Source organism: Gadus chalcogrammus, chromosome 21, assembly GCF_026213295.1.
Source record: "Gadus chalcogrammus isolate NIFS_2021 chromosome 21, NIFS_Gcha_1.0, whole genome shotgun sequence".
NCBI classification, from domain to species: Eukaryota; Metazoa; Chordata; class Actinopteri; order Gadiformes; family Gadidae; genus Gadus; species Gadus chalcogrammus.
This window is the reverse complement of record NC_079432.1, coordinates 3,269,514-3,292,191: the sequence shown is the minus strand read 5'-3', so window position 1 is coordinate 3,292,191 and position 22,678 is coordinate 3,269,514. Positions and strand designations below refer to the sequence as shown.

The window sequence follows — 22,678 nt, the reverse complement described above, 5'->3', positions numbered from 1 at the left end:
CCGGCTCCTCCTAGCTGAGTGTCGAGGTGTCCCTGAGCGAGACGCCTCCCCCTGACTGCTCCTGATGAGCTGGCTGCTGTCGCCCTGTGTGATGGACAGCGCCGTTGGTGTGTGAATGTGTATATTAACGGCTGAATTTCAGGCTATATTGTAAAGCACTTTGAGTGGTCAACGGTTAGAAAAAGTGCAATGTAAATGCAGCTCATTAACCATGATGAGAGTGATTCAACTAAGGTGGGCGATATTGAATTTCAAGGGTTAGAAAAGCAAGGCCTCAGCTTTTATTTTGGCATGCTTACAAGTGGAAATGAGTTTAAATTTGTTTTTAAGTTACGGAATTAAACGCATCTTAATTTTAATAACGTTGGCTTTTGTTTTCATTAAATGACCTGAATCTTGAAGCCAGATATTAAACTTTTATTAAACAACAACAAAATGGGTGGGCATCATGTGATGTGGAATCATGTGCTTGCTTTTTACTGATGCGTCCAATCAGATGATGCTAAATGTTTCCGAAGAGGTTTTCAGATAACAGAATGAGAGAGACAAAGGAACACAGGAATGCTGGAGAGATTATGTTGGAGAGAAACAAAGATGCTACAAGGTGAAACATCTTCTCAAGGATTTGGACACAGACCAGCCAAACACACAAACACACACACACACTTTGTCCTTTTTGTTAGAATCAATCAATTTGTTAGTTTTAGTGAATCACAACACATAATAAACCCCCTCGTCATGGAAGGACAAGTTAACCCTAAAGACACACTTTCCTCATCTCACATTCCAACGTGAAATTGTCTTTTGAGAGAGAGAGAGAGAGAGAGAGAGAGAGAGAGAGAGAGAGAGAGAGAGAGAGAGAGAGAGAGAGAGAGAGAGAGAGAGAGAGAGAGAGAGAGAGAGAGAGAGAGAGAGAGAGAGAGAGACCCAGCTACAACAGCCTCATACACGCGATAACCCAGGTCTGGTAAAACCAGTAGAGAGCCACTAGATGAAGACCAGATCCCTGTTCTTATGTAGTATTGAGTATCCTCCCCGAACATCTCATAATTAACCTTTGACCTTTCCGTCCCTTAACCTGCTGGAGGGGAGAAGGACACACAATGGCCGACCCAGTGACCTTCCATCTATAGAACAGGTCGATACCCTCGATGGGTTGGGTGGGGGGAGGGGGCGGTGAGGGGAGCAGGTGCCATCATGGAACATAGTGATTACAGAGGCGTCGCCACATCTTCATTCACACGTTCAGAGGTGCTACCGATCCATAATCAATACGGCAGGCAGAGCGCTGAGGAGGCTGTTCATTTTTTATAACCCTGTTAATGACACCGAGCCTACCTCCATTTCATCTCTGGATCGGGCCAATCAGCGAGACACACCAGAGACGCAACTCTGGATCACAACGGGAGAGCCGCGGGCTGCGTTAGGTTTTAGGGTGCGAAGATAAACAACGGGACGATTTGACCTCCTACACGTCATCAGCATCCTGAGGTATTGATCAGGCTTAAAGTGCATCCATTTATTATTTAACAAAACTACAACAACAACCACAACAACAGCCCCCTTTCTGTTGTGAAGAAAACATAGTCAGACGTTGGGATGCTGAAGCTGTCCAAGAACCCTCTGGAGGTGATCTCGCTGCTGACGGTGTTGTGTACTGATCTAAGAGCAGCTGTTAACCGGCCCCACCTGCCCCGGGTCGTGCGCTAGACTTTAATGACTGCGGGTCTCTGTGGAGAGGCTCAAAATAGGTTCTCCACTGCAGACTTCGGATTACTCAGCAAAAAAGCATCACGCCTTAAAAAGTGGTCCGTGACGATGTGCTGCACTGGCGTCAGAATAACCGATGCGCAGCACACATAAAATGAAATGAAGAAGATGGGTGGACCGTGGGAGGATGGAGATCAAAGAGGGAACAAGGCAAAGTTGATCTCATCCCAAACTGCGCCACACCAGACCACCTGGCTCCATGCCCGGCGGGGGGGGGTAGAGATCCCACAGCATGTACTGGTCAATGAACGAGCGAGCGAGTGACATGCGAGTAGGGGGAAAAGTCCTACCTTGGTGGCGTCGAAGATGCTGCTCTCCTCTTGCATGGCGTCGGGCTCCGTGCTGCTCTTCTGCAAGCTGGAGGCGTCCTCCTCCGGTTCCGCCCCGTCCCGCTGCAACGATGAGCTCCCAGCTCCCATGATGACAGCGTCACTCTGCTCTCGTGGTGCGTGGATCCTTCACGTCTGAAAGCCCGCGATAAAATATTCGAATGAAAATGTGAATTTCGAGTGGATCAGATATTCTTTATATTATGTTCTCTCTCGCGTTGGTATAGAGGGGATATCCGCAAAGCAGCTCCAGGTTAGGCTGTGGCTGTGGAGGAGTGATGCTGGGGCTGCGGGGGCTGGTGGTGGAACTCTTTTAGGACCCCCCCCCCCCCCCATCCCCCGACATCACATGCACCGGGAGGACGCGCCTTTCATCAGGAGAGGAGAGCAGACACAGCCTGCGTACCTACCTACCCACACGGTGGAGAGGGGGGCACGGTGTGTGTCTGTGTGTGTCTGTGTGCATGTGTGTGTGTGTGTGTGTGTGTGTGTGTGTGTGTGTGTGTGTGTGTGTGTAAACAAATTGTCCATTAAAAGACGATTGGCTAGTCATAAAACAACGACAGCTTTTCAGTTTCAGGTATAGTTAAAGCATAACAAAGTAAACCCATTGTGTCTCAATCTAAGAACCCAGGCTTTTATTGATCACAAGTCCTATCAATTTATCTATCCATCCATCGATCTATCGATCTATCTATGTGTGTCTTTCTATCTCTCCACCTATCTATCTCTGTATCTATCTCTCTATCTCTGTATCTATCTCTGTATCTATCTCTCTATCTCTGTATCTATCTCTGCATCTATCTATCTATCTATCTATCTATCTATCTATCTATCTATCTATCTATCTATCTATCTCTGCATCTATCTATCTATCTATCTATCTATCTATCTATCTATCTATCTATCTATCTATCTATCTATCTATCTCTCTATCTATCTATCTATGTATGGATCTATATCTCTCTATTTCTATCCATCTATATCTGGGTCTGTCTGTCTGTCTGTCTGTCTGTCTGTCTGTCTGTCTGTCTGTCTGTCTAGTTTATCGACCCATTCCAGCTGTATGTGGATCTTGTCACCAGGTTCAGTCTGAATCCGAGAGGCCGTATGTACCCACTGTTGGCGATGATGATGATGATGATTACAGGTTTATCTGTGCAGCGTTTTGTGTGGAATTTCCGAAACGCACAAATGACAGAGCTGCAAACTGTCTGCCTCAAGGTCAGGTCTACACCGCCACCCCCCCCCCCCCCCCCCCCCCTCCCCCACCCCGCCTCCACACTCACACCCCCAACCAGTACCACACAGGACAGATATAGAAGAAATAGCATAACAAATATGTGGACATGGGAACTGGGTAGTTTGGCCTCAACAGGAGAGTAGCAGGTCTGTTTATGAAGAACATCTCTTCATTTGGTCTTTTCCCTGGTGGGGGAGGATGGACTGGTCTGTGACTGGTGGCCTGCAAGCACAGTCAAACTAACACCAACCTTCAATTCCTATCTGGAATATGAGGTACTTTCTTTTACTTTTATTATTATATTTTATTACTCTCTCCCTTCCTCTCTCTCTATCGGTCTCTCTGACCCTCATTCATCTCTCTCTCTCTCTCGCACGCGCACACACACGCGCATGCACACACACGCACACACACACACACACACACACAGACACACACACACACACACACACCTCTCTGTATATGTAAGGGGACGTCACTACACTACAGTAACACTGGTCCCAGTGGGTTTAGGATGTTCATAGTCTGGACGCTCCTCAAGTAGGGGACATGATAATAATAAAGGCTCCCATCACCTCCCCAGCCCGGAGAATACCAATAAAAACTGCTTTCTGGACTGTATTCTCCAGCACCCCTTAAAATGACATCATACGCCCTAAAATAAAACGGCATGGACCGAGAAATCCATAGAACCACTTCCATTTGGAAATAACATCAGCCAACATGGACCTCCGTGTGTGTGTGTGTGTGTGTGTGTGTGTGTGTGTGTGTGTGTGTGTGTGTGTGTGTTAGAGAGAGAATGACCTCAGCTATATGGGCCGACTTACGGCTGGTGATGTCATCAGAGAGGAAGATATGAAAGGTGAAGAGTTGGCGGGGGGGGGGGGGAGGGAGAGAGAGAGAGACAGAGAGAGATGAAGGAAGGAGACAGAAAGAGGAGAGAGAGACAAAGAGATGAAGGTGGGAGGAGAGAGACAGAGGGGAAGGGGGGAGGAGAGAGAGATGAAGGGGGGAGAGACAGATGAACGGGGGAGAAAGTGAGAGATACAGGGGGAGGTGGAGAGCGGGGGCGAGAGATTCATCAAAGGGGAAAACTTGACCGTATATATATCGGTCCTAAACCAATCCAATCCAGGCTGGGCAGCCATTTAGTACACAACGCACGCATTCAGGCAAACTTAATTACCCTATGGACCTTGCACGCGCTGCACGTGCACACACAAGCATGCAGACATACGCTGATTTGGTCGCACAAAAACAATCGTCCATCTTCCCCCTTTTGGTTTGGCTCACACTTATGAAAGGGAGACGCTGACTCTGACCAATCGATGAAGGGAACTCGTCCAATGAGCTGTCTGGTTGTTTTAGCCGATGGCTGGATCTTGAGGCCAGGATGTAGTTTGGCCCGGTCCCGTTGGACTAGGCTGGGTTTTAGAGGAGCTTCGTGAGGCCCGGTCTCTAGCAGGTCTGGGTGGGCCAAGCCAGGCTGGACTTATGAGCCCTGGGACCACAACCAGGTCTCTAGGAGACTTGTCGAATATGTTGAATCCAGCGAGCTGTTACTATCACAGCTTGACCAATAGGTTCTGCACGCGTGTCTGAGAGTATGTAACCATTTGGATAAGGACAGTGGAATCTTCCACGGTTGTCCCCAGAAGACAGTGATTGAAAGAAATGATTGACCAAATGTTGTTGTTTTTTGGGACTCTAAGACCCTTCACCCTTGTCACTGCAACTCACAAAACAGAGGTTTTTTTTTACGGATCCATTATTTTATTTGTCATGAATATACCATAATAATAACTATGTTGAAGTAAAATAAAAATGGATAATTTTTTTTTACAAATATATACAAAAAAAGGTAATCGTTGTGGTTTTGGGTAAAAGTTGGCCTCCGCTTGGTGCTGGAATTAAATGCTTAAGGAACGGACCAGAATGGAGAATGGAAGCTGGGTTTAAAGTCTGAGTACTTTAACTGATTAGGAACTTCTCCACAGTGGTGCATAGCAACAACACACCCACACCCACCAGGACTATCTCACACACACACACACACACACACACACACACACACACACACACACACACACACACACACACACACACACACACACACACACACACACACACACACACACACACACACACACACACACATTAAGTGACAGCCTGCTGTCTGGGTTTGTTCGCCCCCACAGCTGGGACAGGGGGGTCCGGCTTACTGTAGCTAAAGCAGGACCCCCCCCCCCCGCCGAGAGGGAACAACACACCTGCCAGGCCCGGAATGTCAGCCATGACAGGAACACATGTGCACACATGTAGGCAGGCTCCAAGTACGCAACCACAACATCCCATAATGACAGATGCCGACCGAATGGACAGGTACAGTCGGGTCTGACGCTTCTTCTAAGGTGTCTAATTTAGTCGTTGCATCATAATGTACAGTAGAAGGTATTTTTATATATTTACGTTTACATTAAGAGCCTTTGTGAGACGCTTTTATCAAAAGCGACTAATAAGTATTTGTCGGAAGAGAAACTACAATATATTGCCGTCGGTACAGCAAGGATGTTCATAGAACCAAGTGCCAAGCACTTACAATCGCGAGGTAAAACCATTCCCCGTATATAAAATATATAAATATATATACATTGTTTATCTTCATATCAATATGGAGCGGTTGACCCGCGGGCCGCTCGGAACGGGATGAGTGGCTCTCCTCCCCACAGAGCGAGCGATGTTTAGTGTTATTCCGTCTGCGGGCGCGGAGACAACAGGAAGGAGAGCGCATGTGTCCAAACAACAGATGGGCTCTCTCCATCCTCACCTGCTGGGTGTGAAAACAAGACCAGGAGACAGCCGCAGTGTCGGAGTACAACAGAAATGTTTATTCAGAAAGGAAACGTCCACAAAAAGGTTTCCATCTTAACGGAACAAAAAAACAAAACAGTTTTAAAAAACTTTGCTGGAGCACAGCAGCCCCAGACGAGAACTTGTTTCAGTATCTTTGGGAAGGTAGCCGAGACGCGGGTGTTTTGACTCACAGCCTCAACCGCAGTGAGGACGCGTTTCCTTTGAATGCGTTTTCGGCCGTACCGTGTTAAGCTGCGGCAGGGAATGCAAGTACCAACCCTGGCTTTAGTGTTGATGGTTGGCTGAGGCCCAGCTCATAGGTCAGATAGGTAAAAAGGCTACACCAACGTTTGTGCGTAAAAAAAAGCAATTTGGTCCACGTGAATAAATACTAACACTACTAAGTGTAACGTAAGCACCAAGCTTTCTTTTGGTAGAAATGATAGAAGACTGATTATATAAAAGGTTTCACTCTCAAGTCAGAACATTTGACACATTTAAGCTTAAATTCTTAATGGTTTGACAAAGTAAACGAAACAACTCTCTGTGGACAGAGTTCAACAGCTGGTAGGTAAAACCACCTGAACATTGGTCCCCACTTTGGCATATTACAAACACACACACATACACACAGCAGTGCGGAGATAACCAACACTTGATGTAACGCTGATAGAAGAAGGCTTCCCTGAAGGAGACGATGGTTCATAATAATGGCTGATTGTCCTTTCAGGCTGTGGATCCTGACAACGATACTGTCGACCTGAGGGAGGGCGTATGAGTTAGGAGTTGTATCGACTTTCTAAATCAAAACACTAATGTACGCATATTAATAACTAATGTATAATCAAAAGCAGAACTCCAGTTATTTTAATAAAAACATTAACATCCGATGTAAGACAAAAAGAAGGACCATAATAATTGACATAACAACAGTATCCAATGTAGTGGAGAAGATCCACAGATCCCAGAACACACAAGTTACAGCCTGTCTCCGTTGGGGGCCCCGCCCCCCACCTGTCTCTCTGGGGCCCCGCCCCCATGACCTCTCCCGGGCCCCGCCCCCACCAGTCTCCCCCGGGCCCTGCCCCGCACCTGTCTCTCTGATTACCTCTGGTCTGAGCGTGCTCAGAACAGCCCGGTGATCTCCTCTGTGACAGGGTCAAGGTCGATGTCGTAGAAGCAAGGTCGGGTGGGCAGGCCCGGCATGGTGCTCATCTGAGGGGGGAGAGAGAGAGGGGAGGGGGGAGAGAGGGGGTGAGACAAGTTATGGTCGGTGTGCAGGGCATGGTGCTCATCTGAGGGGGGAGAGAGAGAGGGGGGGGGAGAGAGGCAAGAGAGAGGAGAGGAGAGTAGAGGAGAGAAGAGAGACAATAGAGGAGAGAAGAGGAGAGAAGAGGAGAGAGGAGAGGAGAGAAGAGAGAGACAAGAAAGACAAGAGAGAGGAGGGAGACGAGAGGGGGGTGAGTCAGGGCTGACTTGTGCATGGTACAGCGATGCAGCTCATCTAAGAGGAGAGACGCGGGGGTTGTGGCTGCTCTGCGGGCTACAGGGACGCAACCCAAAGGGGGTCAAGGGACAAAAAAACGCTCACAGCCTCCATAAAGCAGTGATTAATACATGCCTTACATTTGAGGTAAAGGCTGACGTCTGCACATATCGGACACGCAGCAATCCATAGATTCCTTGACTGACCGGGGCTTACCCGCTATGTTAATACGCAGATTAAAACGCTGCTGCAGCATAATCGCCTGCCGCAGCATTCTGTATGCAGATGAGGGTATCGGCTGGATGAGCCCGGCCCCTTGACATGGTGAGCACGTCGACGTTCACCGTGGGGGTCGTGTGAGGAGAACGGTGGCGAAAGAAAGAGAAAGTATCCAGCGTTCACTTCAGCCTGGGGACTCGAGAGTGTCGAGTGGAACGCTGCGGTTCCTGTTGCCACGCCGACCCACCGTCACGTCTCTTAATATTTCATGAGGTGACGGGATGGGCCTTTTTGGGGGAGTGGTGGCGACGCCGGTGAATGTGGGTTTGATAGGAGAGCAACGTGATGGGGATAGCGAGAGTAGGGCAACACTCGCGTGCTAAAGTTTGTATTTGTACTGGTGCGTGCTTCCCCTCGTCACGAACAGAGCCAGGAGGGGCTTTGGTGTCACAGAGAAACACAGCACCGCCGACAGGTGTTTAAACACCTTCTACCTCAATCCCCCGTCCCCCGTCCCCCCCGTCGCAGGACACGTTCAGTAGCACAGAGAGACGCACCAGAACACAGAGGCTAATAACAAGGTAGAATTTCTAATCCGGACAATCAGCGAAAAGATCGCCTTACGGCTCAGACCACAACACAGCTGCCGAGAGCGAGCTAACTAATCGCACGGCCGCTTATGAAACCGAATCCCCCGCGACGCCGCGGTATCAAACCGGGCTAAATTACAGCGAACACGACCCCCCTCCCCCTCCCCCCCCCCCCCCCCCCCCCTCCTCCTCTGCGTACAGAAGGATTATCATCTTGAGTCATCCTTTGAGTGGCTAAGACAGTTGCCGCGGTAGGACTAATGATCCACGTGTTGACAACCTCCACTTTAAGCGGTGGGTTCACCGGCCCCGCAGATCAATGGCACCTCTGTTCTCCTCCGCGCGCACACGGACACAACAGAGACTCTGCGATGGACAGGGGTAGAAACAACACGCAGCAGGGGAAGAGGCCCGTCATTATGTTTTGAACACATGTTTGAGCGACAGCGACGGAAACGGCGGTGAGGTCATGAGCAGACATGAACGGAGTCGACTCGAGTTGGAAAGAGTGTTGAAGGAGCACCCATCGATTACGCGTTGGCTCCGAGCTTCGCTGGGAGTTTGAACACTGCCGTTACCTCCGACGGCGCCGCTAAAGACGACGTTCAGACGCACAAAGGACTCGAGGAGTGCGGGCGAAAACATGTGACTGCCCGTTGATAAGCGACGGGCAAACACAAGTCAACTGACTTCTCTCAGTTCTCCTGTAATTACGTTTGCGGAGGACACAGCGGAGCATGTGAACAGAGACTCACGCAAACAATCAACGTGTTGACTGTATAACCCTGTTTACTCTCTCTCTATCCCTTTCTCTCTCTCTCTCTCTCTCTCTCTCTCTCTCTCCCAGCAGCCATTTTCTTACCTTGATCTACGTGCATGTCGACGTTTGTGCGTTGAATTGAATTGGATTAATTGTTATTTAACTGCCCCTCATTCACGATGCGGCCAAAAGAACCGCAGTCGTCTTGATTTATTCGTACAATAACGGGGGGAAATTTTGCCAAAACTAATCGCAAATAAAAACAAAATAATACAGCGACACAGACATGATAAACAGTTGGTTAGAGGCACATTTCTGAGCCGAATATGGACCAGTCCCTCCATGGCTCTCCCCACCACCACCCTCTCCCTATCTAGGGGTAGGTTTACAGGCCCATCAGTGGGGAGGCCTGTGCAGGAGGCAGGTAGTGACCGGCCAATTTCCTGTCTGAGGAGGCGGTTCGGTCATAAAAAGAAGAAGACTAGAAGAAGAGAGGAATGGCTGAGGGGAAGAGGCCTGTACGAGGAATGTATTCCGGACCTGGCGACTCCTCCTGTGGTTCACTTGGCTCACTCCCACGAGGATATGGACCAAGCATTAGCATTAGCAATAGCATTATGCTAACTCTAATGCTAACGCCAAGGCTAAAGGTAATGCTAACACTAATGCTAGTGTTAGCGTTAGCTTTTTTGGAATGCACTCTACCCGGTGCATTGCATATTTTTGAATTGTCCCGCTCTGCGGGGTTTGTCCTTGCGGCCAGCTCATGGAGGTTGTCACACATCCCGCATATTGTGTTTAAGGCAGAGCAATGACATCATTGCTCTGCCTTTAACAGAGCAATGACATCATCATGAAACGTACCGGAAATAAAAACGCGTCAATGACATCATCTCATGAACTCACGGTCCGACTTCATTAAGGAATGAAAGCACTCAAGAGAAAGTGTTTATCATAAAGCATTCAGGATGGACCAGTGATGTAACTGGTAAAGGTTCCACTGTTCTAATGGGGAAACTGGATCCAGTGATGTAACTGGTAAAGGTTCCACTGTTGTACTGGGGGAATAAACAGTGATACCGTCCCTACCAGAGGATCTTGAGAACAGCCATACGTCTTTACAGTAATGAGGACTCAAAGATGCACTTAAAATAGCACGTATGTTTAGTTTAACACTATCTTTTTTATATGGATGGATCATCATCCTTGTCAAATGCTGCCCACGTTCCTCATCAAAGAAGACATTTGCCATTCTATAATACACTTGCCGTCTGTCCATTTGCCCAATGACACTCCAAGCCAGATGGCGACGCGCAGATTCTTCATAAAAGTAATTTACTTTACGAAGACACCGATAACCAATCGCAGGCCATAGCACATCAAGGGACATCAACGGTTTCGAGTCAGAAGAGCGGTCGTTTATCAGCAGTTCCTACGTCACTGATGAACGAGGCCTCTGAGAACCTCTCTTCCCTCGTCAGCACATCGACTCCAGAGCCTCAGCTGCTCCGCCCGTCGTGTTGAACCACTCTTGGCTGAGACCTCCTGCAGCACCGGGTCAACGGCCGACACACAAGTTGCGCCTCTTCTGTTCCGAGCATACCAGCGGAGGACTTTGAGGAGAAGGGAGGGGGTTGTGGTGAAGGGTTGAGACACGCTACAATAGACGCGCTGTTTGCGGCGTCTGTGGTCCCCCTTCTCTCCTCCGCCCTCCCCCCCCTCCCCCCCATTCCCGGAGAACGTGTGAAAACCCGCAGACCACTTCACGTTCCACGGCTGAGGACGGGACCACGCTCTGCCCCCCCCCCCCCCCCCCGCCGCCCCCCTCCAACCCCAAAACACAACGTTGCTTTGTCACATGGACAAAACCCCAAAAACTGTGGAAGGCCTTCTGGGAGTCCTGGCCTTCCTCAAGGCTGAAGGAGAAGAGTCTTCGTCAACAGAGCTTAATTTATTACCAAAATAGGCTGGAATGGACGAAAAGCTTTATAAATAGGATTTCTGCTGTCGTCAATGTTTTATGCAACGAAACTCAATCACGAGATCTCGTCTATTTCCGTGATCTAGGGACGAGACACGAGACTGATTTGGCGATATAACATAAACACACACATACACGTCACGTCGCATGTCAAGAGACATTGTTGGCATCGTTCCCGTCTGTCTAGCCCATTAAAAAGAATGCAGAAAAACACATCTAAATTGAGCTCTCTCTCTCTCTCTCTCTCTCTCTCTCTCTCTCTCTCTCTCTCTCTCTCTCTCTCTCTCTCTCTCTCTCTCTCTCTCTCTCTCTCTCTCTCTCTCTCTCTCTCTCTCTCTCTCTCTCTCTCTCTCTCTCTCTCTCTCTCTCTCTCTCTCTCTCATTATGATGTTCCCTTAAAGAGAACATGTTGGTCTTTATAAGAAGTCTTGTTGTAGAGCCTCTCCCTCCCTATCTCCCTCCCTCCCCCCCTCTCTCCCTCTGACATTGAAGCCATCAACCATTGCATGACATCAGGCGGTAACTTGCTATAGAGCCTGCCTTTCTCTCCCACTCTCCCTCGCCGTCAACCGTTGCATGACATCAGCCGTCGACCACATGTGTCAGTGTGCGTGGCGTTTCAATCGAAACCGCAGCGGTTCAATCGAGACCCATCTATCCTGGGGTGTGGCTGGCCATGCCTCCCACAGAGAGCTATTGTTCCGCCCCTAACCCCTTCCCCTCCCATCGCATATCTGCCCGATGACATCAGGCCCTTCCTGGTTCCTCGGTAGGGCCGCACAGACCCCACCCACAGGGCAGGACGGTAGCGTCTCCCCCCCCAGCGAGGTCAGGTTGACCGGTGGGTCCAGTGACGGATTGTAAACACGTTTACACATCACAATGGTCAGGCTGGGTCCGGGAAAGTAAAAATGGAACTCTTAACAAAGTAGATAGAAGCTTTGTTAAGTGTTGGGTATCAGGGGCAGGTGCCGAACCACGCCTCCTGCCCCAGAGTTCAGAGACACATCAGGGCTGGGGTGGGGGGTGGGTGGGGGGGGGTTGGAAGTCCCCTTGGGTCAAGAGTCGGGGGGTTGGTAGCAGGGAGGGGGGGGGGGTTCAGGGGTCGTGAACGTGCTGGTGGCTCCACGGTTCCTCGGCAGATCAAAGGCAGGGCTGTGGCGGCAGTGAGACACCACCCCCACCACCACCCCCACCAGCCCCCGGGCCCAGCAGGCCCGTGCCCCACACCTCCGCCCCTCAAAACCCGGGCCCGGGGGGGGGGGGGGGGCGGGGGGGGCTGCTGGTGAAACAGCAGGGGGCCGGCGGTTGGCAGGAAGTCAGCCACTTCCTGCCAGCGGGCCCACATGCCTGCATCTGGTTCTGGGTCGGCCCCCCCCGCCCCGCTGCAGGCAGGACTCTGGGCGTCTTCCAGGGCCCCGGGACCCCCGACTCAGGCTGGGCCAGAGCCAGGCCCGTGTGCACTGAGCTGGGGCCCGAGAGAGGGGGCACGCGTGGACCCTGAGAAAAGGTTGTGTTATGCAAGCGCCTGATTGGTACAACTTATTAACACGTATCAACTTTGCGACTTTGCCAATAAATACCTACATCATGAAGGGGGTTTTTCATACGACCAAGATACTACATTCATTAAGATCATTGATTAGCATTGATTACTGCACTTATTACTGCACTTATTACTTAAACACAAAACATGGTAAAGCAGGATTTAGTTACTATGCAACAAATATCTGGAATAAACTCCCAGAGGATTTAAGACTTGCCCCAACTCTGAGCACCTTTAAAACAAGACTGAAGACTTTTATGTATGCTATAGCTTTCTGCAAAATCTTAAATACATTGCACTTTCTAAAAAGCTTTTTTAACTTTGCCTTTATTTTCTATTTTAATACTAAAATGCCTTTTTAACTTTCTATTTTACCCATTTCTTTGCATATGTTTTTCTTTTACTTATCTATTATTTTATTGCATGACAATGTTTATATGTGAAGCACTTTGAGTCTGCCTTGTGTATGAAAAGTGCTATATAAATAAAGTTGCCTTGCCTTAATAAAGCTGCTTGTGCTAATAAAGCCTCTGTCCGCTCACTGTGTAACCCCTCCCTGATCCTCAACAAACTGTCCCTGCATTTACTGTCCAACTAATTGCTCATTAATAAACTGTCACTGCATTCAGTGTCAAAACCCCTACCTGCTCCTTCAAGTGTCTCTGTATTCATTGTCTAACACGCAGAAGAAACCGCATGAATAGTGGGGTTTAAACACAAGACTATAACTCCAGAGTGTCTCCGGCTCCGGTGTGCCCCTGAACTCGTTCTCCAGGAGCCCCGTGTGTGTTGTGGAATGGACGGCCGGGGGCCCAGGAGCAACAGAGGGAGGCTCGCTGTGTGCGGTCTCTCTGTGGAGTCTCAAACACAACCCGGCGAACAGCGGATGACCTCAAACAAACGGCGCACTGCCCGTCTCACGCAGCGGTTACGGCAAAATACCCCGAAACACTACGAGGACACGTCTCTGGGGCTGCGGCTCTGATTCTGCCCCCGTCCAGCGGACCCACCGTGCCCACGAGCGGGTAGATGAAGCCCGCCCCGATGCTGGCCCGTACGGTCCTGATGGGCAGGGTGAAGCCCGTCGGCGCCCCCTTCTTGTCGGGCATGTGGGACAGGGACAGGTGGGTCTTGGCCATGCAGATGGGGAGCGAGCGGTAGCCCTGTGTGGAGGAGAGCAGGTCACAGGTCAATGACAGGGAAACACACACACACACACAGAAAGACACACACACACACACACACACACACACACACACACAGGAAGACACACACACACACACACATTAAGACAGACACACACAGAAAGACAGACACACACACACACACACACAGAAAGACACACACGCACACAGAAAGACAGACACACACACACACACACAGAAAGACAGACACACACACACACACACAGAAAGACAGACACACACACACACAGACAGACAGACAGACAGACACGCACACAGAAAGACAGACACGCACACAGAAAGACAGACTCACACAGACTCACGGACACACACAGGCACAAACATAGGCTAACACACACACACACACACACACACACACACACACACACACACACACACACACACACACACACACACACACACACACACACACACACACACACACACACACACACACACACACACACGTGTGTAAATAAATGCATAAATGCTTTTATCCTTTAAATCTTTAAGAGCAGGTAGGGTTAAGGCCTCTTGGACCATGGTGCTGGGAGTCAAACCCATTGACTCCCCTCCGCCCCCCCCCAGCGTCAGACAGATGGTCCGTGGGACTCCTCAGAGAGTCGGTCAGTTTGGCGCGGGGGGCGGGGGTCGCGACCTCACCTGCTGCTCGTAGGTCTGGATCTCGGCCTCCGCCTGCGGGGACAGGGCGATGTCATCGGCGCCGTACACCTTCTGGGCGATGGTCCGGATCTTCTCCACGATGGGCATCTGGGGCGGGGGGGGGTTGGGGGGGAGACAGGGAGACAGGTCAGCCTCAGACAGACGTTCAGACGCTACGGCGCAGAGCACACCCGTCTGTGATCCTCTAGGCTTGGACTACAACGCGATGGACAATGGCAACGTTGATTATAGCAACAAAACCGTACATCTACATTTAGGGGCGTTTGCCAGACGCTTTTATCCAAAGCGACTTACAACCATTCATACACACATTCAGCGTTAGGCGGCTCGCTCAGGGACACCCTTGACACTGCAAAGACGAGCCGGGGATCACACTAGCAACCTTCCGGTTACAAGTCAACCCGCTCTACCTCCTAAGCTGCTGCCGCTCAGAACAACAGTGGCAGTGGTCCAAAGAAAGTGGGGTTTATCTTGTGTATTCCCTAACACCTGCACTAACTCCTCCTGGTCATGCAAATAGGAATAACATGCATCCTACAATTACAATTACAATTAGGGCATTTAGCAGACGCTTTTATCCAAAGCGACTTACATCGGTTGATACACACATTGACCCACCGACGGCAGAGTCAACCATGCAAGGCGACAGCCAGCTCGTCAGGAGCAGTTAGGGTTAAGTGTCTTGCTCAGGGACACATCGACACTCAGCTAGGAGGAGCTGGGGGGATCGAAACTACAAGTAGTGAAGTAAAGGTTCTCAGAAAAAAACAAACGGAAACAAGTGACCCAGGAAGACACAACTGCTCTGCCGAAGACGACCCTGATCCTCTCCTCATACTAAAGTATGAAAAAGGTAAAAATAACTTAACTTAATTGTATTATTACTAATCTTTATTTACTTTATCTTGTATGGTTGCTGCTATGTGACTGTTGAGCATCCAAGCCTAAGAATTGTGCTCTCGTGTAATCGTTCAATAAAATAGTAATAAATAATGTTCATTATTTATTATTATCTAACCCAGAATCTGAATACGTGAGCCAGCACAAAGACACCCATCTCAACGGCAGTCTCTCCTGCTCCGAAGCCCGAGAGCGCCCAACTCGATTAGCGACCCGAAGTTCCCCTCCTTAACCCCCTTAGAGCAGCTAACCGCCCGCCGCCACTTCCTCCCCCGAATGCTAATGTCATCAGGCCGGCGCCATTACTTTAAACACGTTAGGGGGCCGGGGCGCCTGACCAGAGGGGGCCGCGTCAAGCCTCCCCCCCTCGACACTCCCCCCTCCCTCCATGTCAACGCGTTACACCGGAGCCTCCGAGACAAGACTCTCAGTCCAGGGGCGGCCGGTGGGACGCTGGGAGAACGTTGTGCCGTCACGATGTGGCGGCCCGCGTTAGCCGGAGCTAACTAACGAAACAAGCTTCGCCGCACACACTGTAAACCGATTCAATTGTGTTAAAAAAAGAGTGTTTGTATACACACAAACACACACACACACACACGTTTCTGCAACTACTCCGTCAAAGATTTACCGTTAAATAATCAGCAAGGTAACAAGTTCACGTTAACACATGCCGTCCCCTACCACAGACCCGTGTCCTTGATAAGGTCTCATCAGGCCGTGAGGCACACATCCTGAGTTTAAGAACGCGTAAAATGCATCCTTTCGTTCCATGAAGCAGCGGTAAAAAAGTGGCTCTCGATGTCACAGGGGCGAAGGGGGGGGGGGGGGGGGGGGGGAGTTAATGAGTGGCAGTTAGGAGACCCGGACCCAGTTTTAGAGGAGGAGACGCCCTCCCCAGCTCGGACGCCCATCAGGGGTGCTGGTTCCTCTGGGGGAGGTTGACCTTGGCTGCCTGCGGTTCCTCCGCCGTTAAACTAAACTCGTGGGGAACTAGGCGATGGTAAACAGCCTTTAAGTGCGCTGCGTGGAAGAGTCAGAAGAGCGCACCTAGGGGCGTCCCGAGTGTACGGTGGAAAAGGCATCAGGTCTGAACGCTTAAGACGCTATGGAAAGCCTTTAAGATGCCTTCTGCTTATGGCGGCTGAACGCGGTACGTAAAAAGGCACTCAAAGCATCCGTTGATTGAATGAAGGTGAATGGAATACGGGAACACCTTGACCTCTCCATAGAGAGATAGGAGTTGTCCACCCGTCGGGGATTTAGAGTCTCAGTAGCTTAGTGTACTTTCTTTTACATTGAAAACAACTGCTTAGGTAAATAGGTAATTAGGGATTACATGATGAGAGCATGTCCAGGGTTAGAAATGTATGACTTTATTGACCAGACCGTCAATTCATCCGTCCACTAGGTCATGCTTCACGTCCCTGTAGATGGAATCACTCTACTGCACACTTGGTGATTAGAAGTCGTTTGCTCATGGTTAGGAATGAGTAGGCAGTCAAAAACAAATGTGGTTGCTAAATGTAATCATCAATTTAGCAAAGGGGAGGGTCAAAGCATGTAGAGGTTATTCCTATTACAATTTATTCTTCCTAAAACTGAGGACATTTTGGTGTTTCTGGATGGGCTTTCTTTTTCACAGAATCTCCTTTCTCCTTGTTTTCACATTTCCACCACTTTTCCATTTTCTGTGATTTTCTTTTATCTACCTTTTCAGGAGCACCCCCTTGCAGTACCCCTGCAGTACCACTAGTGGCACACGTACCCCCATTTGAGTACCCCTGCTCTACCGTACCGGTACTGTACCCAGGCCCGGCGTACCCCTTGTGTCACTCACACACACACACACACACACACACACACACACACACACCAACCTCGGTTTCGTACAGGAACTGGAAGTGGCTGGGCGCGGCGCTGGCCTCCTTGACGGCGCGGGCCAGCTCCACCGAGCCGCGGCCCCCCAGGGCCCAGTGGTGGCAGGGGACGGCCGCCCTTGCCCCGCACTCCAGGGCCAGCCGGCACACCAGCGCGATCTCCGCCGCCGTGTCCGTCCTGCAAACGGACGTCAGGGGAGACGCTCGTGAATGCATTCACACGCCGCTCCTCTAACCGGTGGCCGGCTCAAGGCGCTTGGATAGTATCGCCTCACATTCAGCCAATCACAAACCGACGGCGGCGTCAGCCCACGCAAGGCCACAGCCCGATCGCCGGGAGCAGTTAGGGTGAGGCGTCTTGCTCAGGGACACCCCGACGCTCAGCTAGGAGGAGCCGGGGGGAATCGAACTAGCAACCTTCCGGTTCCCAGATGACCCCAAGCCGTCCCAGAGTGAGGCCGTGTATGTTTGAGTATGGATTTATTCTTTAGGCGATGAGAGGAAACAAGGTAAGGTCAAAAGGTGAGGTAGGACCCCGACCCACTGTAATTATTGTTATCTTTTTTTATCAATGGTTTCAACAGAAGGGTGTTGGCTGGCAGGTGTGTGTGTGTGTGTGTGTCGGTCTTGGCGGGGGGGGCTCTTTGAGTTCCTACTTGAAGACGTTGAGCGCCACCACCACAGGCACACCGAACAGGTGCGCTATCTCGATCTGCTTCCTCAGGTTGCTATGGCAACCGCCCGTCACCAGGCTCAGGTTCTGCAGCGAGAGGACGAGGAGGAGGAGGAGGAGGAGATGGAGGAGGAGGAGGAGGAGGAGAGAACGTAAAAAAAAGACATTAGGAGCCGGAAACAGGACAAGGTGTTTGAGCAGAGTCCCATCGGCCGCGGGCCCCAGGCCTGTAGCCGTCACAACAGGATGTCAGCGCTCGTAAAAAAAAAAAAAGAGAGTTAGTGTGTGCATGTTGGTGTGTGTCAAAGTGTGTGTGTGTGTGTGTGTGTGTTTTTCAAAGTGGCTGTGTGTGTCAATGTTTGTCAAAGTGTCTGTGTGTCAGTGTGTGTGTGTGTTAATGTGTGTGTGTTAATGTGTGTGTGTGTGTTAGTGTGTGTGTGTGTTAATGTGTGTGTTAATGTGTGTGTGTGTGTTAATGTGTGTGTTAATGTGTGTGTGTGTGTTAATGTGTGTGTGTGTGTTAATGTGTGTGTGTGTGTGTGTTAATGTGTGTGTGTGTGTGTGTGTGTGTGTGTGTGTGTGTGTGTGTGTGTGTGTGCGTGCGCACACTATGTAGGGAAGAGAACAACCAGGAAGAGAAACCAGGGAGAGGAAGCAGGAGAGCTCTGGTCAGAAGATCTACGACCCTGTGCCTGCTCGACGTCAGCGGAGACGGGCGGGTCCGGCAGCTTGCGGACGGATGATTAATCCATCTGTGTTATGAGCGTGTTCCTCTGATGCGGTGCTTGTGTAGAGGGCTTGGCGCTCGGACAGACCGCCATGTGCAAAGCGTGTTGCTCTCCAATAACTTTGCCGTCCATGTAATATTGAGCAGGGCTCCCTGGCGGGGGGCCAGGGGCGAATCACACGGCACTCTCCAGCAGCTGGTCTTCTGCTGACCACAGTAATCCAATAGTGTGCGTCTGCGCGTGCGTGTGTGTGTCATTGTGTGTGCGCGTGTGTGTGTCAGAGTGTGTGTGTGTGTCAGTGTGTTTTTGTGTGTGTGTGTGTTTGTGTGTGTGTCAGAGAGTGTGTGTGTCAGAATGTGCGTCTGCGTATATCTGTGTGCGTGCCTCTGTCTGTGTGTGTATATCTGTGTTTGTGTCTGTTCGCGCCTCTTTCTCTGTATGCGTCAGTGTGTGGGTCTGTGTGTGTCTGTCTCTGTGTGTGTGTGTGTCTTTATGTGCGTGTCTTTATGTGTGTGTGTGTATATATATATATATATATATATATATATATATATATATATATATATATATATATATATATATATGTGTGTATGTGTGTGTGTGTGTGTGTGTGTGTGTGTGTGTGTGTGTGTGTGTGTGTGTGTGTGTGTGTCTCTCTCTCACAGCCAACAGGCCCAGAGCAACCAGGCCAGTCAGATCCAATAAATGGGCTTCCCGGATCCCTTCTCTCTTGGTCCTTCTGGTTCTGGTTACACCACTCACAATTAACTTATACCTAACGTAGTGCACGTACGTGTGCATGTGTGTGTGTGTGTGTGTGTGTGGTTGTTCTTCTCCACGCTTCGTTATTTGCTCAGCTGAACCTGCTTGTGAAACCACTGATTCATGCCAGATATGGACACGAGCCCAGACACACACACACACACACACACACACACACACACACACACACACAGCTTCAATGTGCTCCGTTAATTAGGTCACTGCTGCTAACCACAGGGATGTGTGTGTCCGAGTACGCCCGTGTGTGGAAGACAAGACGCAGCCGATGCCTGTAATCGATGGTCGACAAATCCAGATGTTTTTCCTCTCTAGAAGGACTGAAGACAACGGGTCCATATCCTGGTCGCCAGGTCGTTGGATTTTTCACACTACTCTTTATTACTAGACCCTTTATTACTTTGTTATGTTGGTTGTTGTATAAGAGAAGATAAAAGGGTCTGTGTGGGTGTGCGTGTCTCACCTCGTCGATGTACTCTCTAGGAAGAGGTGACCCTGCAGAGACCTGAACGCAAAAAGACAAGAGATCAGCGTCACAACGATGTCCAGGTCGTTCTTCAATCTTCTACTTCCTGTTCCAGCACCGTGCTGCTGCATGTTGCCTCCAGGACCCCCGCCTGACCCGGGACCCCCCCCAGGACTCACGTTGGGACCCCCGCCGTGCATCTTGAGGGCCCGGACGGTGGCGACCAGGACCACCGCGCTGGGCCGCAGCCCCGAGGCGCGGCACTTGATGCTGAAGAACTTCTCCATCCCGATGTCGGCTCCGAATCCGGCCTCCGTCACTTAGGGACACACAGAACAACGTCTCCGTCACTTAGGGACACAGAACAACGCCTCCGTCACTTAGGGACACACAGAACAACGTCTCCGTCACTTAGGGACACACAGAACAACGTCTCCGTCACTTAGGGACACACAGAACAACGCCTCCGTCACCGAGGGACACACAGAACAACATCTCCATCACCGAGGGGACACACAGAACAACGTCTCCATCACGCGCTGGGGTAAATTATATAATATCATATAATATATATTATCGAGGCCCAAAGCTGGGCGCGCCTCCAGCTGTTATTGTGGACCCTCAATGACGCGATGGGTTCTCCGACTTCTCTGGTACTTCGACAACAAGTAAAGACTTGTACTGGTGGTTATCTCGGCTTTGGTTTCGAATGAATTGGCGGCCTCCTCCTTCGAGTGTTTTAAGTGTGAATAATCGCTTCGCTTTTTGAGGTGAACGCACAATAAAATCGAGTCAATGAAAGTTAACTCGGGAGTGTGCACGTACACACCGTATTCAGCGAGACGGACGGCAGGTTACGACCGCAGTCAAGTGGGGCGTTCCTGAAACAAAAGGCTGTACGGAATTCCACCCGAGCGGGGGTCAAGTGCGCAGGAATGTCAAGTAGGGGCATCACGTGCGGACGGGCCGAACTTCCCGCTGGGAGCCAGACTGACGTCACGGCGACCAAGGAATTGTAAACACAGGCATGCGCTCCGGGCGGAGATCTTCACAGTCCCGGGTTTAGCCGTCTGAGTGGAGGTGGTCTACACAGTGAGACCCTCCGTCAGCTCAGACTTTATTATGGGTCGTCAAAGGTTCAAACAGAGTTCCTCGAAGAAGGCAGAGGGCCTCCGACACGGCCTGCTCAAGACCTCAACCTCCTGAACAGAGTAGAGCGGAGAGCCAAGCCTGGAGAACATCGGGAATAGCTTGTGTACGTTGAATACACAAGCTATTGTTGAATGAATTGCTCAATACGAAAACATTGAGCAAGCAGGAAGCTGAAACAAGAGCAAATGCTCTCAATGATCGGTACTGAATAACCTAGATTCCCCCGCCCCACTCATAACACGAGAATACTTTGCGTTGCATAACCATAACCCTATTCTATTTCGAAACTAGCTTTTCTCAATTGCTGGCATGATTCATGTCGTATCCATTATCTCCATCCTTGTGTCTCTGCAGCACCAAGAGGCCGGTTATGACATCATCTTCCCCATCGCAAGCCCACTCTGTGGGTGTAGTTTGATCCGTGAGACAGGGTATGTGGATCTCAGGGCGAGGGGAAGAGGCGACAGTCTGACCTGTTGTACTGTCATGTGTGGGGGTTGAAATGAAGGGGAAATTAAACCTGGCTTGTGTCCACGTCAAACTGTGGCACGTGTGGATGCATCTTCGTCAGAGGAGAGCAGAACGCCATCTCAGCTGCTTAAAATGGGTTTGTAATGACCTCATAAGGACACGATGCCAGGAAGCAGGGCAGGAAACATTAATGTGCTGATGAATGTGATTGATGGGGGGGGTTCAATTTGGTTTTCTTGGTGGGCGTAGTTCTTCTAATCTATTGACTGAGGCATGAGGCCTGTACATTTATTTGAAGTCAAAGTGATTTGTGTAATTTGTCTTCGGCTAAAACAATATTAAGCTCAAAACATGTGGTTCCCTAATTCATTTTCAATGTTTAAATTCCTTGTACTGTGGAATTGCTGCGATGCCAGACGCGAGATGATTCACTGGAACCATGAATGGTTTGACTTTACGGCGTTGAACGTGTATCACGTTGATGACAGGCGAGCATCGAGTTAAACTTGATACTGTGTGAAGAGGATAACATTTAAATGAGATTTGTACACATGAAGCTCAACACTAAACAGGGACTGAACATGGTGTGAACGACAGACCAACAGATGGCGTCAAAAGAGCGAAACAAACAAACATTGGAGAAATGAATCCAATATGGGAGCAGAGAGAGACAGAGAGACAGAGGGGGTGACAGAAAGAGAGGGGGGGAGACAGAGGGAGAGACAGAGGGAGAGGGACAGACTGAGAGGGAGAGACCGAGAAAGAGAGAGGGGGAGACGGAGAGAGAGAGAGAGAGAGAGGGGGAGACAGAGAGAGAGAGAGAGGGGGAGACAGAGAGAGAGAGAGGGGGAGACAGAAGAGAGGGGGGGGAGACAGAAGAGAGGGGGGGACAAAGAGAGAGCGAGAGTGACAGAGACAGAGACAGAGAGAGCGACAGAGACAGAGGAAGACAGAGACAGAAAGACAGAGACTGAGAGAGACAG

General features: G+C 50.2%; 1 protein-coding gene across 2 annotated transcripts in view; it reads right to left on the bottom strand.

Moving 5' to 3' along the window:
* Positions 1 to 5,867: 5,867 nt before the first annotated feature.
* Positions 5,868 to 22,678, bottom strand: part of mthfd1l (methylenetetrahydrofolate dehydrogenase (NADP+ dependent) 1 like) — a 69,237-nt gene continuing 52,426 nt past the window's right edge. Inside the window, exons 6-13 of one of the 2 annotated variants that reach the window (XM_056581218.1) lie at positions 20,252 to 20,391; positions 20,070 to 20,111; positions 18,082 to 18,185; positions 17,426 to 17,603; positions 14,625 to 14,732; positions 13,788 to 13,940; positions 7,304 to 7,410; positions 5,868 to 6,955 (exon numbers count right to left, since the gene is read on the bottom strand). In XM_056581218.1, the coding sequence (XP_056437193.1) occupies positions 7,321 to 7,410; positions 13,788 to 13,940; positions 14,625 to 14,732; positions 17,426 to 17,603; positions 18,082 to 18,185; positions 20,070 to 20,111; positions 20,252 to 20,391 (815 nt within the window). In that variant the 3' untranslated portion in view covers positions 5,868 to 6,955; positions 7,304 to 7,320. The remainder of the gene's footprint in view (positions 6,956 to 7,303; positions 7,411 to 13,787; positions 13,941 to 14,624; positions 14,733 to 17,425; positions 17,604 to 18,081; positions 18,186 to 20,069; positions 20,112 to 20,251; positions 20,392 to 22,678) is intronic. The other variant, XM_056581216.1, reaches the window with a different exon arrangement.